The following is a 15,306-nucleotide window of genomic DNA, read 5'->3' on the forward strand; positions in this document are numbered from 1 at the left end:
TCCCACCCAGGCCCGTGGTCCTGAAAGTGACACATGTGCGGCTGTTGCCAACTTGTCACCTCTTGCCCGCTGAAGTATGAGGCAATTTCCTGCTGACGACGTTTGGTAGAGAAAGAGAGAGAGAGAGAGAAAGAGAGAGTGTGTGTGCGCGCAGATTGGAGCGTTGTGTGTCCATACCCGAGCTCCACTGCTCTCTTTGATACTGTCAGGGAAGACTAATGGCTCTCCGCAGCCAGCGCCACTACCAAACTAATGTTGTGTGACTTTGGCTCTCCTTTCCAACGCGTTTCCGCTACAGTGAGGGACTGAATGAAGGGAGGGGAGCAAAGTGGGGAGGCAGAGGACAAGGGAAAGAATCCCTTAAGATCAAGCAGTATGACATAGCTAACCATTTGTTGGTACCACAGGCTCCCAACACTATGAGGATAACAATCCAAGAAGCCATGCCAACAACTCCCACTGTGGCCAGCTACATGCAGCTTTTCACTACTTCTGACCAGACTGTGGCCTATAGTCATCTAGTGCAGCCAGTGTAGGAACCGTGTAAGAGCAAGGCTCTCAACACACACCTGTACATTCCAGGGCCCTGTCCCAATTCTTGCCCTAAGCCCCAAGGCCTAATTTGAAGTGCATGTATTTGTGAGCTTGTCAAAAGGTGAACAACAAGGGTGTAGCATTTAAGGCATCAGAAGATTTAAAGCAGAGTTGGGACACGTGCGTTTGGCACTGCTTTAAATACTTAACATTTGTTGCCTTCTCCAAACTCAAGGAATTTTCTACAGCTGTTTGTCACTCTGTACACAACTTCCATTTTCATTTTAACAACTAGAAGTTAGTTGTAGTTTAGAAGCATCATCACGTTTACTGACAAAATAAATATTCAAGCCTATTTAAACATGTGTAAATTTGGCCTGATACACCACACTGGGCACTGAGGCTGAAAACAGCTGTTAAGATTCTTAGTGACTACAGGGTCATAGAATTCTGGGAAACAGCCCACGTCTCATCCCTGCATAACACAATCAGGTCCTCATCTCTGAAACTATGTGAATAATTACTCCCTGACTCACTGCATCTGACTAGGAGAACTCCAATAACCCATGGAGAAAAGTCATCTCATTATCTCTGAGCAATCTTCATATTAAAGGCAAACAAAGGCAACTTCGTGGCTCTTTTTCCAATCGCTCCCCCTCACTCTCCACTTGAACCCTTTGCCTTTCTTTGCCATAGATGCAACAGCAATCGAGCCCCATCCAGACCTTACATGGTAATTACACAAAATTAGAGCCTGATTAAAATTGCACAATATTACAATTCATTAGAGTTAATTGACTCCCAGTGTTGCTGGGCCTACTGCCAGATGTGAGGATATGTCAAGAGATAGTTGGCCCCTCGTGGGCAGTGGAGAGGACAGTGCTGCGATTGTCTGTCCTGAGCTCCATAGAATTAGCTCCAACAGGAACAAGGAGCACATCTGCAGTTAGAACAATTCCACTTCGCTGCCACGCGCTTCAAAAACTCCCACTCATCATTATCATCATTACCACATCTCGCTGATTAGTGTGCTAGAGTGGGTTTCCATCACAATTCAATCGCCTTTCAACTCAGTAGATGTGATTTCTTATAAGCAATCTTTCAGATAACTTCCTGATAATTTTAGAACATTTAACGATGCAAGCAAGAGTTTAACAATTTCTATAAACTTCCTCATTTTAATAAAAAGCCTTTATGGATATTAAAAGATGGGCCAATCTTTAATTAATTTAAAAGTTAAATTAATGGGGGCGGCTGTGGCCTGGTAGTAAGGGAACTGGGCTTGTAGCCGGAAGGTTGCCGGTTTGATCCCAAGAGCCGGTAGGTCATGACTCCCCAGGTTGCCATGGCTAGGGCTACCCACCGCTCCGGGAATGTGTGCTCACTGCCCCCTAGTGTTCACTAGTGTGTGTGTAAATAAGTGTTTCACTGCACGGATTGGGTTAAAATGCGGAGAACAAATTCCTCTGTGTGCAAGCACAGTGGCCAATAAAGTGATTCTAATTATCTAATCTAATTATTTCTCCTAATACATTTAGCCTATTTTAACCATTTTGATGAAGCTGTAATTCATATATTGCATAATGTAATGCATATATAATATGTAATGCATAAGTTCTGACTTCTTGGCACAATCTGTGCAAGGATTTGTTAAAATCTATTCCCAGTATCACTTGTTTTAATTTAAAAACGTAGCTGTTAGCCAGACTACATACTGAATGGTTAATGCACCATCCAGTGAAAGGACAGGTTTGTAAATGAATAAGCAAAAAAAAATAAAAATAAAAAAACACTCCTTTACCTTGGGTTTCTGATTGATAACCATAAAACTCACACACAAACATAAACATACACACACACAAGGCACAAGGAAGATGTTTGTCGGTACTCACATCCCTGAGCAGGGTACTATCATTAGTGACTCTCTCAGTGGCCTCACGTCTTAGCTGAGCAATGGTCTCTTCTGAGACCTGCAACTACACACACACACACCAAACTATATTCAACAAAATATACATTAGGAAAAGAGCAAAAAAAAAACGTATAGAAATGCTAATCAAGTGTTGTCTGAAAGCCCTCATTTGTATTTCAATATTTATGTCTCCTTTTGTGTATTTCTGAAGTGCAGAGAGCCAATATTATAGGCCAGGTTTACTAGTGTTTCAATCAAACATTGATTCGTGTGAATGACCTCTTCAATCAAGTTCTGACATGTCAATTCTGCACCACATCATTCGCTGTAAGAGGGATGTGATGTGAAAACACTGAGCTGATTGAATGGCCCAGACTATGCCTTTTACCCCCGAGTCATTTCTGTTCTCATATCAAAGCCTTCAAAGGAAAAACCAGGGAGATGTTCAATAGACTAAATTAGTCACAAAATTACTGGGGTAAAATAAGCTGGGTCATTGAGGACAAAGAGGGTAAAGGGCAAGAAGTAATACAGTGCATGGTTCGCGTTTAGGTTGCTTTGCCTTGAAAGACTTTGGAAGGCATTAATTATCCCAAAGTGGGCAGCCAGAGACATAAAATGTTTATATCCTTTACTTAGTTTAACATTTTGGCTTCAATGAGACTTGAAGACAATCAAATTAAAAACTCAAACGTAAAATCTCCCCACTGTCCTAATTGTAGTCAATAATTCAAATTGTTAGTGTGCCATCCCTTAATTTGCGTATGGGGTCTGCTTTTGACTTTTCTCTACAAACATTTTTCTATTAAAGTAAATATATAATAAACTCACTACAAAAGTAGGTAGTATGCTAAATAAGTAAATAAGCAACACAGATACCAGAGTTTATATGGCATGTGTATGTCCAGTACAGATTTTAAAGGGCTTAATTTTTCAGATTTTATTTCTCTGATAGCTATGCCATAAATCACATATTTTCATATTACATTTCAGATTAAACACAGACATTTGAAGTTCATAGGAAATATTTAAGCAAGATATTTTTGAAGATTTAATTTTGACTCTTTCTTTAAATTTCACCTGTTTCTGATCACTGAAAATAGTGAAAAGCAGATATGATCTGTCCATCAGAGGCATCTCAATACATGGCATGGCAGAGATGATGGTGAAAATAAAATGTATGTTTGCAAATCCTCTATTTTATTATGTCTCCTTTAATTAATACAAATATTGTAGCACTAGGGGCAGAATAATCCTTGGTTTTCTAAAGCTTGGTTTTCTGTTCATTACTTCTATCACAAGTTCTCTTAGAAGTGATCAGTGACTTATTACTGTGCTGCTAAAGGTAAGGTTTGGGTATATATCATTTTCTAAATAAATAGTATGTGATACCACATCAGCAATGTATCTGAGATTACTTTACAAGAGAACTGTGCGAAAATATTGTCATAAATTGTATTAACAGGTGGCGTATAAGCTTTTCTTTAACTTAAACTAGCAGTTACATACACTAAAAAAGCAGTTTCTGAGAACTAAATGATTCTGGCTGATCATTTGACGTAAATGTCATTTTTGGCTGAAATATCCCTTAATGTGTCATATGTATGTAAGTGAATGTATGTAGTTATGTATTGTATTCAAGCTTCTTGGAGCAATACCTCGTCTGTGAGCTCCTTCACCCTTGCCTCAAGTTGGATTATCTGCTGGAACTGACTGAGTTTTTCCTGGTCCTTCAGGGACATTTCTTGATGGAGCTCTGTGATGGTGTCTTGTAGCTCCTGGATCTGAGCCTCACGCTCCTCCACCTGCCAAAAACAAGCATTCATCAACCTATTTTACAGTAAGAGGAACATCAGAGAACCTTTCAGCTCAATCATATGTGATATATCAGTGCAAGTGCATGCAAAAATCTTTACACTCTAAGAATCTATAACGTTGTAAAGGAATACAATTAAATATACACCTCTGCAACAGCTGAAACTGGGCTAAACCGATATGCACCCATTAGCATAGATCTATTCTCAGTATCTGAGTTGTTCTTTATCTTATATACTATTTAATAGTCTTAGTATTTAATAAGTTTAATGTTGAGCTGGTACTACCACAATTGCTATTAAGTCTGCACTTAAAAGGGCAATCATTCTGTGTTAAAAAATACTTCATGCAGTCTACAATATAGAAAATGTATTTGAGGCAGTGTGTTTGTGACAGGGTTAATTTAATGAATTTTACAGTTAAAATTACATTTGCATTGAAATTGCAGTCTACTACACTTATAGTATATGTATATTTCAGGAATGTCCCGATTTGATCAAGGTCAGGGCTGACACAGATATATATTTACTACGATTGAGACTTCAGCTGACAGACTAAGAATCAGCTATATTAAGCCAGATTCACCTCTCACCATATGTTTCTTTTCCTGATGCTGTGCACAGACGTTCTCCTTACAACCTGCAAATAAACCCTGGTTTCATCTAGTGCCAGAGTTTCAACTGTTTCGACTGTTTGAGCTTCCCTCTAAACACGAGCAAAATGTGAGCATGCAGCTGTACAATTCAAGTCTTTGTTTCTGCTGTATACTGTGAGTGACATGCCACCAACACCATGTACAAAACTCACTCCCTTGATGTTCTTCACTCTTGAGTCACGACTGGTTAATACAAAAAGCATCACAAAAACGTTTTGTTCTACAGTCAGCGGTGCTGCACGCTGTCTGATTTGAAAGTGTTTTTTAACAGCATGTACAAAACTGAAGAAAGGAGTGCAATGTTTCACAAATTTGACCTTACCCAAATTGTATGATGGCATTATATATATAAATAAATAAATAAATAAATAAATAAATATTAAAATAAATACCTGGGAATCTCTCTAATACATTAATGTTTTCCCCAACTCCATGAGTGAATATTTGGCAGGTAATATGAAATGGCAGCCCATCCGATGACACACTCCTGACAGAAGTCACCTATCAATTGTGCAGACATGCTTGTCAGGGGAAAGACTGCTGCAGTGGTGCTTGTAAGTGAACCGGAGGCATTGTCTGAATCCATTTTCTATAGCTAAATTGGCCTCAGCAATTGTGGGTCACGGTATAAGAGAGAGGGAGGTCAATCACACAGAAGCGTCTATGACACGAAACAACAGGCTTCGGTTAAGAACCGTGGCAGATCGCACTACATGCTACTTGATCCAAAACCAGTCAAGAACACAATTGGCAGCCCTGCACAAAAGAACCAGCCGATTAAAGAGCACGGTAAAATGAGGCTACACATTAAACCATGCTGTTTTCTAAAAGAGGAATCTGCTTTCCAGATCAGCATGAAGTAAAAGGGGGAAAAAAAGCAGGTTCTTGTGTGAGAACCATCATGGTGGATGAACATGATACACATTTTAATTAAGGTGCATTATCGGGCCTCCTAGAACGAGATGCGATACAGTAGGCTTATAAAATCAATTTCTTCTAAAAGCCGAAGTGAACTTCCATTTTAATTAAACTTCTGATGCCGATAATAGACCATTACATTGCAATAATGAACCAAGGATCTCCTGTGTCAAATGTCAGCTGTTTTATTCAAGATCTAATTGTTTTGGATTACTTTATCATACCCTCAATAGATGCTAAGCCCCTGGTTCTCCAGTCTAATTATAAACAGATTTATTAAAATACAAGGGAAATCCGTTCCATTCCACACAAATGCACCAATATGAAGACGTTTGGTATGTTTATACTATTTTGCTACTCAGTGATAAACTGATGGATTGTCCATTAATGATGATGTGTTGTTGGTTTGTGCTGAAGATCAAAATCTACACTCTCTACTCCTCCAACCGTGTTTGATTCCTCTATCAGAGCACATGGGTGACTGTTTACAACTTATTTCTGGAGCCTATTTGAGTTCCTCGAGAATAATTTGGTCCCCTCTGGCCAATGAAAATCCTGATAACAACTGTGCTTGAGCATATGCAGATCTAGTTCAGGAGGGAAAAAACATACAAACATATAAAAATGAATAATTGGCACATTTATGAATTTCTATCAAATAAACTTTGATCTATATCTTTAACATGTAATAAGAACAGTATTTAAAGAACATGAGTGTAATTCAAAACAGCTGCCAATGCCTGAAATAATATGCCATTGCTAACCATAAGCAAAGAAAGAATAAATACAAATAAATCTATCTGTTTCTCTCCTGCAGTGAAAATTTATTTGCCATTAAGCAGAGATTTACGTGTATGGGAAAATTTGCAAACATCCACAGCTCTTCATCAACACTGCTGTTCAGAACAAAGCTATATATCTACTGTATAAACTGAATAACGCTTAAAGGCAGAAATACAACCCAACACTTTAAATGTGGATTTCTTGCACAGTGGTAAGTAAGGAACCATGTAACGTTCTATATGTAAGACACTGAGACTGAGTTTATGTTGAGTTTCCAGCCTTAGCACAAATATTTTAAAAATATTTAAAAAAAAGACCAGAGGTAGCGAGTGAAGGGAAAAATTCAATTTCAAAATATGATCAAACCTTAAATGAATGATAATATATATGTGACATACATTACTGAGACATGACAGATAAGATTTATCACTCTTAAATGCTCAGGAAACCCTATTCTGAAGGATAAACACAAGTTTAAAATGACCTAAGAATGTTTGCTGTTTGTTTTTGTGCATAACGCTGCACAAATATCATAAGTGTATCTCAAGTTTGAAAAAAAAAAATTCAAACAGAAGACAAACACGGGTCATGGCCCCTTTAACATAAGAGAGCAGAGGATTAGAATAGAAGCACTGAAGACAGAAGTGGACCTCTGTGCTGGAGCTCCACTCCAGCATCAGGCAGCAGTAAGGGCTCTATTCAGGGGCAGGACAGCCTACAGCCCAGGGTGTGTTTGAGTGTGCTTCCAGCAGACCTCTGCTTAACCCTGCTGAGAGAACAAAGAAAAGAAGAGAGCTGGGTAAAGGCCAGGCCTCCCAGCATCCTCTCCCAGGTGTTTTGAACATACACACGGGAGCAGCAGGCTCCTTCTAAAGCCCCCCTGGCCCCCTCTCTGCCAGGGGCCAGCTTTCAACCCCTCTATTTGTTCACGCTGACCGCAGGATCAAGGCCTATACTTTTGCTATTTTTTTTTCCTCGGAATTGCTGCAAACAAACTCCTTTTCTGGTGTTGAACATGAAGCTAAGGGGCATCCCAGGCCAGTGCTGGCTGGCTGCTGGCCGAGCCTGTGCACCCAGCCCATTGCCTCCATTAAAAGACCTATTACCCACTCCTCATTAGGCCTGCCCTGATGCTAAAACCACGGCTCTGTGCACTGCCGAGCTCACCAGCACTCGTGCACCTTCGCATTAGGGGCTTCTTTGATCTCTCACCTCTTTGCCAAAACAGCCATGGCAGGGCTCCTAAATGAGCCACTTCTGCTCCGAACAAGCCAAGCTGCGTCAAGCAGGGCTGGGAATATATGCAGATTCGCTGAGCCGCACTCTCTAAAAGGAGAATAATACAAAGTCCTTGATATAATTAACCAAAACAAGCCACAGACAAGCAGGGCCTCAATGGTGTACTGAGACGGAGAGGGGGGGGAAGATAAGTGCCTGTATCTCAAAGAAATCAGGGCTCGCAGGATAAATGCAGTGCATTTCATCTGGTGATTTCTGTAAAAGGTTCTTTGTTATCTCCAGGCACAGAGAAAGGACTCCTACTGACTTGATCTTTAGAGGTTTGGATCATGTCATTAGCATGCTAATTGCGACCTCGTCCACAAAGCTGAAAAGGACTGAAAAAAAAATGGAAAGGGAGGGGAGGAAAAAAACTCACACGCACCATACATAACACATGCAGAGTGGTGCTTTGTCCTGCCTTAGAAAAATAGGCTGGCTATTGGTTTAAAAGAAAAAAAAAACCATTACATCTACTAGATCTTGCCCCCAACAAGGTAGAGGCTGAATCAAAATGTGCTTTCAGTGCCAGAGCAGCTGCTCCCTCTGCGTAGTCAAGGCCAGTTCCTCAGCCTGTTCCAAGACGACGTTATTCATCACAGGTGAGCCTACTAATGGCCTCCCACCATAAGCCCCCACCACAACACACACACACAAACACAGATCAGTCACACAGCTGCTTCTGCTGAAACCACCATCCAGTCAAACTGACTGCACGAACAATATGCTGTTTCATCCTCAGCTGTTCCAACAAACATTCATTTCTTGTAGCCTATGGAACTATGATTATAACTTTTTCCATGTACAGGCTTCTTACAGCCCACTCTCAAGTTAAGACTTACCGATACTGTGCAGAGACAGCCCTCCATTTATCTGATTTCAAGTAAAAAGCACCATTAATTAATAAAACAAAGAAAACCTATTTAATAAAAATGCACAAAAGCATCAGAAATTTAATGAATGGGTTTGATTTGCCACTTATTGCACACGGGCAAAGCTAAGCTGGCCTGGTCTTGTTTAACTCCTGGTAATATAGTTTCCAGCAGTTAGTGGCAGGTAAAAAACTATATTATTTTAAATGGACAGATCTACAGACAGCTTTAAAATTGTCATTACCACTGTTTCAACTGTAGGGAGGAACACTCGACATCTTTATATAAGTGAATGAAACTAAACCTAGAATCGGAACACACAAAGCCAGAGTAAGTAGCATGTTATTTAAAATTTACAAAGGCTTTGGGTAAGGGACTATTACCCCCAGCTAATTTTACTGGCCTTATTTCAACTTATGACTTTAACCCTTCGGGGTCGTTGATCACGCCTCTGTGATCAAATCTTGTGACTGTTTCAACACGAGACATGTCAGAACACCACACTGAGCATTGCTGCCGATTTCTGTTGAAAGTACAGTCTCTGTGCTCTATGTTCATTTTGGTTTTACGATGACAGAAAAAGTAGAAACAGAGATAACATCACTGACATATGATTAATAGATCATGCCCCCATGTGAATAAATGTGTGGGGAAAAAAGAAAAAGAAAAGTGGAACAGGTGCTGTTTTTATTTCACCATCTTCGTAATTTTTTTGGTCTTATAAAGAAAAACTGGAATCTACAGACTCTTTACTGCAAGGTGAATACAGTAAGGGGGGAGTGAATTTGCTGGAAGAAGGAGGGATGAGAAAAAGAGAGCGAGATACAAATACAAAACTCAGGCATAAAAATGCAAAATCAGAAATGTACAAAAACGGCCAAAATATGGCAAGAATCCTAAGGGCTGATTTTAAAAATTTGTGATAAATTCACTAAATTATATTTAAGGATTTATTTTGCAAGATCTACTGGATGTAAATAGCTTTTGTGCTTTCCTGTGGTCAAGTTGTGCTTGGAACTATGTGCTACACTACATGCTGTGGTAGCCTTTAGCAGTCTGCAGTAGTCTTTCTATATTTCCTTCAGCAGACTAAACAGCCCTGTCGTTTTTTTTTTCAAAATTTTTCATTTTATAATAAAGAACTTTAGATTTATTCAGTTGCAGATCTGAACACATTTTATAACCTCTCTCATGACACAGACAACGGAGGGCTATGTATTATTTAGACATATAAAGCTCAGCTGTGTGGAAAGACACGCTGTAACTTCTGGATCAGTAACGCAGGAGGAAACAAGCAGGGCTCGAGCCTTATCTGTAAGACTGTCATCTCTTTTTCACTGGCAGCAGTGTGCACACAGTAACCATCTTTAGGAGGTCCGCAGAGCACCGGGCTTAATGCCAGTGAGCTCTATCTGCCTGCGGCCCCCCAAGCATCAGCCCCACACATACACACACACACACACAAATGCCAGAGGTCACTTCTTTCCTTCAGTGAGGAATCAAAATGATAATGACTCCTTATTAAAAATTCTATTTGGAAACTTGCACATAGGCTACATCAAAAGGTGCTGACATGGTGGGGTTCAGAAGGGGGCCCATAGGGGCTCAGTGATGACCCACATCAAAGTGTCAAAGCTAGTAGTGTTGAGGGTGTGTGTTTGTGTATGTGTGTGCAGAGAAAGGGGGGAACAGGGGGCACATTGGCCGCGTTCTGGGGGCTATTTGGGATGTCAAAATGAAAATATACCTGTCACAATTTTTGCTAATGCCTTGACATTGAGACATGGGTTATTTGTCACAAAAAAAGCACTCTGCCTCTATGAGATCATTCTAAATGAAGCTGATGCAGTGGACGCAGTTTTGGCGAATTACGAATGATAGCCTTCCTCGGGGGAAAAAAAAACGCATGCACAAAAAGGAAATAAAGGAAATAATCAAATAAATCCTCTAGTGGACCATTAATGAATGTGTGCGGCACCTGAGCACTTCAGGAGGCGATCAGGCTGCAGGGATTAGCTAAAATTGGGACGGCCTCGCACCAAGCTCCATTCTGCCATAGGCGCGGTCAACCTTTTAACGGTGCGTCGTTATCCGATAGCCGTCCAGCACCCACTTCAGCGCTTTCCCTGTTTAAAACCATTCCCAGCAAAACCCTTTCACATGGGCCCTATTACAGTGCCTCTCCAGCCTGATTCACCCCACCATTAATTTAAGGCAAGCTTATTTAGGGAGGATGACTGATGCTGGGCCACTGGCTGCTCAAGGCCAAAGCCAGATAACAAATTCACAGTGTTTGGAGCCATTTTACCTGAGCCTCCATGGCTGCACTAACTCTAAAGAGCCTTCAATGTGGAGTTCCAAGAGAGCAATGAGAGTTTGGGGGGGGGGGGGGGGGAGCCTCCACCAGAGACGGGTCATTTCTGTCGATCATTGTGTTTACAAGTGCCTATACCTGGAGGTGGATCTAGAGAGGCATCAGTGTCTGAGCTGATATGATACTAGGTACTTAACACCTTGTTCAGGTCAGTACTGTCATCAGTAACCAGTTTCACATTTTCATCCTTTTTTTTTTTTTAATATCAATTTGTGAAGTGATTTTAAGAGTCTAAGAATTCATTTTACATAGCCATGACAATGCTAAATCAGACATTACATCTATGTTATCACATATGAGCAAACTTCCAGAGCCGCATGCACAGTTAAGGAAATGTAGCCTTAGGAGTTTAGCCTAAAGACTCTTATGTTCTAACAGTCTGTGCACAATTACTGTACATCTGAAGCATTACTGATTAGGGAATCATTCCATTCTGTTAATGAAAATAGACACACAACCACTACCGCAAGAATTCATTTTTTTTCTGTGACTGTATTAATCCACACATTTATCTTTTATAAAGTTGTTTTGAGCTTATTGTCTGAACTGTCAGCTGTGTCCTGCAATATCCTCAATTAATGCTTGTCTCCAGGCTTCATTGTTGATGTTAAATCTCTCCCTGAAACATTTACTCAACAAATTGAGAGAATCAAATTCAAATAGAAAAAAAAATGCTTTCCTCTAACCAATTTGCCAAGCATCCAAACTCCACACATTTATTTGTTTACTCTAACTTCCAAAAAACAAGGAAATACTAACATAAGAACTTGTGATAAATCATGATTATTCAAAGAATGTCGTTAATTACATTTTCTAATCTATTAACACCGTTAATTACATTTTTTCGTTACATATAAAAAACAAGTGAACAACTACAAAGCAGTGGAACCCCAATATAACAGACATGTTCATGTTAACGTGTCAATATAACAGTCATGCTGTTACGTGTACTGTAACTTGATACAGTACTTGTTACAGAATCGGGTCAAATACATTCTTGTTCTTCCTGTTGTCGGATCCAGCATTCCTGGATGGGTGATGGCTGATAGCCGATAGCCAATAGCCAATAATGTCTATGTCTTCTGAAGTATCTGGACAAGCTGAATCTTGGACCACATTTAAAAATCAGCTTGGCCACTAGGCTTTTAAATCACTGACAATTAGAAAAAAGTATCAAAGCAAAATTGAGAATAGCAACAGAAATCCTGCTGACACTGGACTTTCATGCACACTTATGACCAACAAATGTGCTGTCACCCCACACTGTGCCCAATACACACATACACACGCTTTTTTCATTATACCCCACCATGCATTTTCAATTATCCTGCATTATAATCATATTACATTTTTATAATCGAGATCCGATCCACTTAAGGTTTCTGCAACATTAGAAACTCTGCACAGTACAGGTCTGCCGTGGCCTGATGTGTAATACAAAAAAGTGCATACTTCATCTAAGTTTTATTTCATTAGCTATTCTATGAATTTCCAATTAGGCTGAGGACAAAAAAAAAAAAAAGTGCAGAGCGTTCGGGGCCTTTCATCATACTATATGAGGGGCTCCTGCTCAGGTATTCCATACTGCAGGTCCTCAGACACACGCCGAGAGCGCCAGAGCGGGGAGAGAGACGAGGCAGGGCATTGTCCAGGAGAGAAAGCATGCCAAACACAAACCCAGGGCTGCCGTCCACTGTGCTCCATTAAGAGGCAGCGGAAGCTGGAGATAATGAGAACCGGCGCTGCCCGCACCTGGACAGAGAGCAAGGGAGGAAGAGGCCTCCTTATATCCAAACACTTCATGTTTTCCCCCCACATCCTCCTTCCCACCCCCACTTTCTCTCTCTGCGGCTCACATTCTCGAAACAAAAGCGGCCCGCCTCTGATTATTAATGCATTTCAAAGCATACGTCATTATTTTTTCAGGCCATTTTCTGTTTTAAAAAAATGTACAGGAAGAAAAAAAAAAAAAAAGCCTTCATAGTCGTCCCAGGGGTCCGGCTGCTTCTCTTTTCTTCTGATCTTATTAGCATCCTATCTCCCGCTGCCTGCTGGCCAAACTGCATTGCTATGCACTTTCTGTCTCTCTGACCCCTCTGTGGATGGAATTCATTTGGCCCCTTTCCTTCCTCGCTTTCTTTACCTTTATTTGGCTTAAGCAGGCAGTCACTGTTACTGCTGGCCACAGTTATTACAGATAAACACTATTAAAGAAAAATGGCCAGTGCAAAGGGATGATGGATAAAATAGTGGAGGATATAGAAGGGGCTTCAAAGACAACTGATCAAGCACTTTTTTCTGCACACCAGAACGTTCATGTAGGCTTGCATTATTCTATGTAATTCACTTTACTTTGTGCTTTTGTTCCAAGCTTTCTGTAACTAAATGCAGAAGAAACTTTTGCAATAGCATCTAAAGTGTTTCCAAAGGGTTCCATGCTCTTTGTGTCATTGGGAGGAAAAAGCTCAAAACATAATAAAAAATAGATTTATAATAATAATACAAAAGGCATTAAGGGAGCATCTTCACAATTAAGAATGACCATATACACACATTATATATGTGGTTTGACCACTTCAAATAGAATCATGCACAAGCTCAAAAAGCAGCCTTATTTAAGCTGCATCCAAGCAGAATATAACTTTACAGTGCTCTGTAATCATTTAGACTGGAGTGAATAGCTTATACTTCAGAGTTGCCACAGCCATCCGTGGCCAGGATGCATATTTACATTTTCGGCATTTAGCAGATGCTCTTATCCAAATCGATTTACACAATGCCATGAGTGTACACTACATGGTTCAAAGTTTGTAGACACCTGCTCATTCAACATTCCTGAACGCATGCACATTCTTAGGGAGTGCTTTTCCCCTTTGCTGCAGGATCTTATAGCATTCAGCCGTGGCAGTGAGGTCAGGCACTGATGTTGGATGATTAGCTCTGGATCACAAAGACTATTCCAACTCATCCCAAAAGTATTACATGCTGTTCAATTACTCCAAGGAACACAATTCCACCTCTGGGACTCATCCAAATGTTGTGGGGGACATGTGGGGCTGCTCCAGAGAATTCCAAATCTCTATACAAGATTATACAAGCTATGAGTACACAATTTAACACCTGTGCTCACAGTGGGTGCACCTTAAAGTAGCTGTATTTATTGTCCACAAATTCTTTCCTAACATTCTTAATCATTTTGTTGATTTATTATAACTGACTTCTTTTTTCCGCAGTTCTCTTTGCATGAGTGGTTGTTCCATAGCACATTATGTTCATTATAACACTGTCTATTTTTAGATGTGTAATGCTGGATATAAAAAAAGGTGAATGCAAATGAGTATATGATTTTTCAAAATGAATGACAAATAGGGGACTGTAGCCTAGTTAGCTGTAGCCGTCCTGCATTTCTCGGGAGACACGCCATAGAAGGCTTTTCCAATGTGAAGGATCCTTCTTGTACAGTTGAGAAATGCAGCCTACATTCGGAAAAATTTGAAGGATGCAACAGACGTATCCTTCGCGGCCCTCAGTAACCCACAGTTCTTTGTGCACCTACGCCGCGTTGGAGAAAATAAACATGACACGGTGAAAGACGGACCTTCAGAGTTCATTCACCTTGTAAAGTGTAAAATAAATAATTAAGTAAACTATTTGTCTCTATACCATATTTAATCAAAAATCTTACTGGTATATTGCAGTACCACAGAAAGCATATAAATTTAGTAGTATTTTATTTTTAATCCCAGTTGATATTTAAAGATTAAATATTTAAGTTTCAGTGTTTGAAAAAAAAAAAATAAATAAATAATGGTATTGTCTTGCAGGGTAATATTAATAAGAAAATACAACTTAACTTAGTTTCATGTTAGTGTTCCTTTAGACCTTTCCATTAGTGTGATCGGGTTAGTAAGAAGGAGTCTACCTCGGCTGCAGCCTAGGCTTTGGAACGCAGCTACAGAACAAGTTTAGAAAGGGGGAATAACGCAAAACACTTGCACAATAATCTAAAAAGAACATGTGACAAGGACGTGACTAAGTGAACACAAGCACTAAGCACATGGCTAATGAAAACAATAACAAAGAAGCATGTGACCTCAAATCAGAACAACAGAGAGAAGAAAGAACAGGGGTACGGAAGGGATGCCAATATGACAAGAGGTTAGAT

General features: G+C 40.0%; 1 protein-coding gene across 6 annotated transcripts in view; it reads right to left on the bottom strand.

The window, feature by feature from the left end:
* The window catches only part of LOC136672315 (polyamine-modulated factor 1-binding protein 1), a 188,224-nt gene that overhangs the window by 119,224 nt on the left and 53,694 nt on the right, over positions 1–15,306 (bottom strand). For 5 of the 6 annotated variants that reach the window (XM_066648311.1, XM_066648312.1, XM_066648309.1 and 2 more), the window contains 2 exons: positions 4,105–4,251; positions 2,427–2,510 (listed from right to left, as the gene is read on the bottom strand). In XM_066648311.1, the coding sequence (XP_066504408.1) occupies positions 2,427–2,510; positions 4,105–4,251 (231 nt within the window). The remainder of the gene's footprint in view (positions 1–2,426; positions 2,511–4,104; positions 4,252–15,306) is intronic. The other variant, XM_066648313.1, reaches the window with a different exon arrangement.

Source organism: Hoplias malabaricus, chromosome 16, assembly GCF_029633855.1.
Source record: "Hoplias malabaricus isolate fHopMal1 chromosome 16, fHopMal1.hap1, whole genome shotgun sequence".
NCBI classification, from domain to species: Eukaryota; Metazoa; Chordata; class Actinopteri; order Characiformes; family Erythrinidae; genus Hoplias; species Hoplias malabaricus.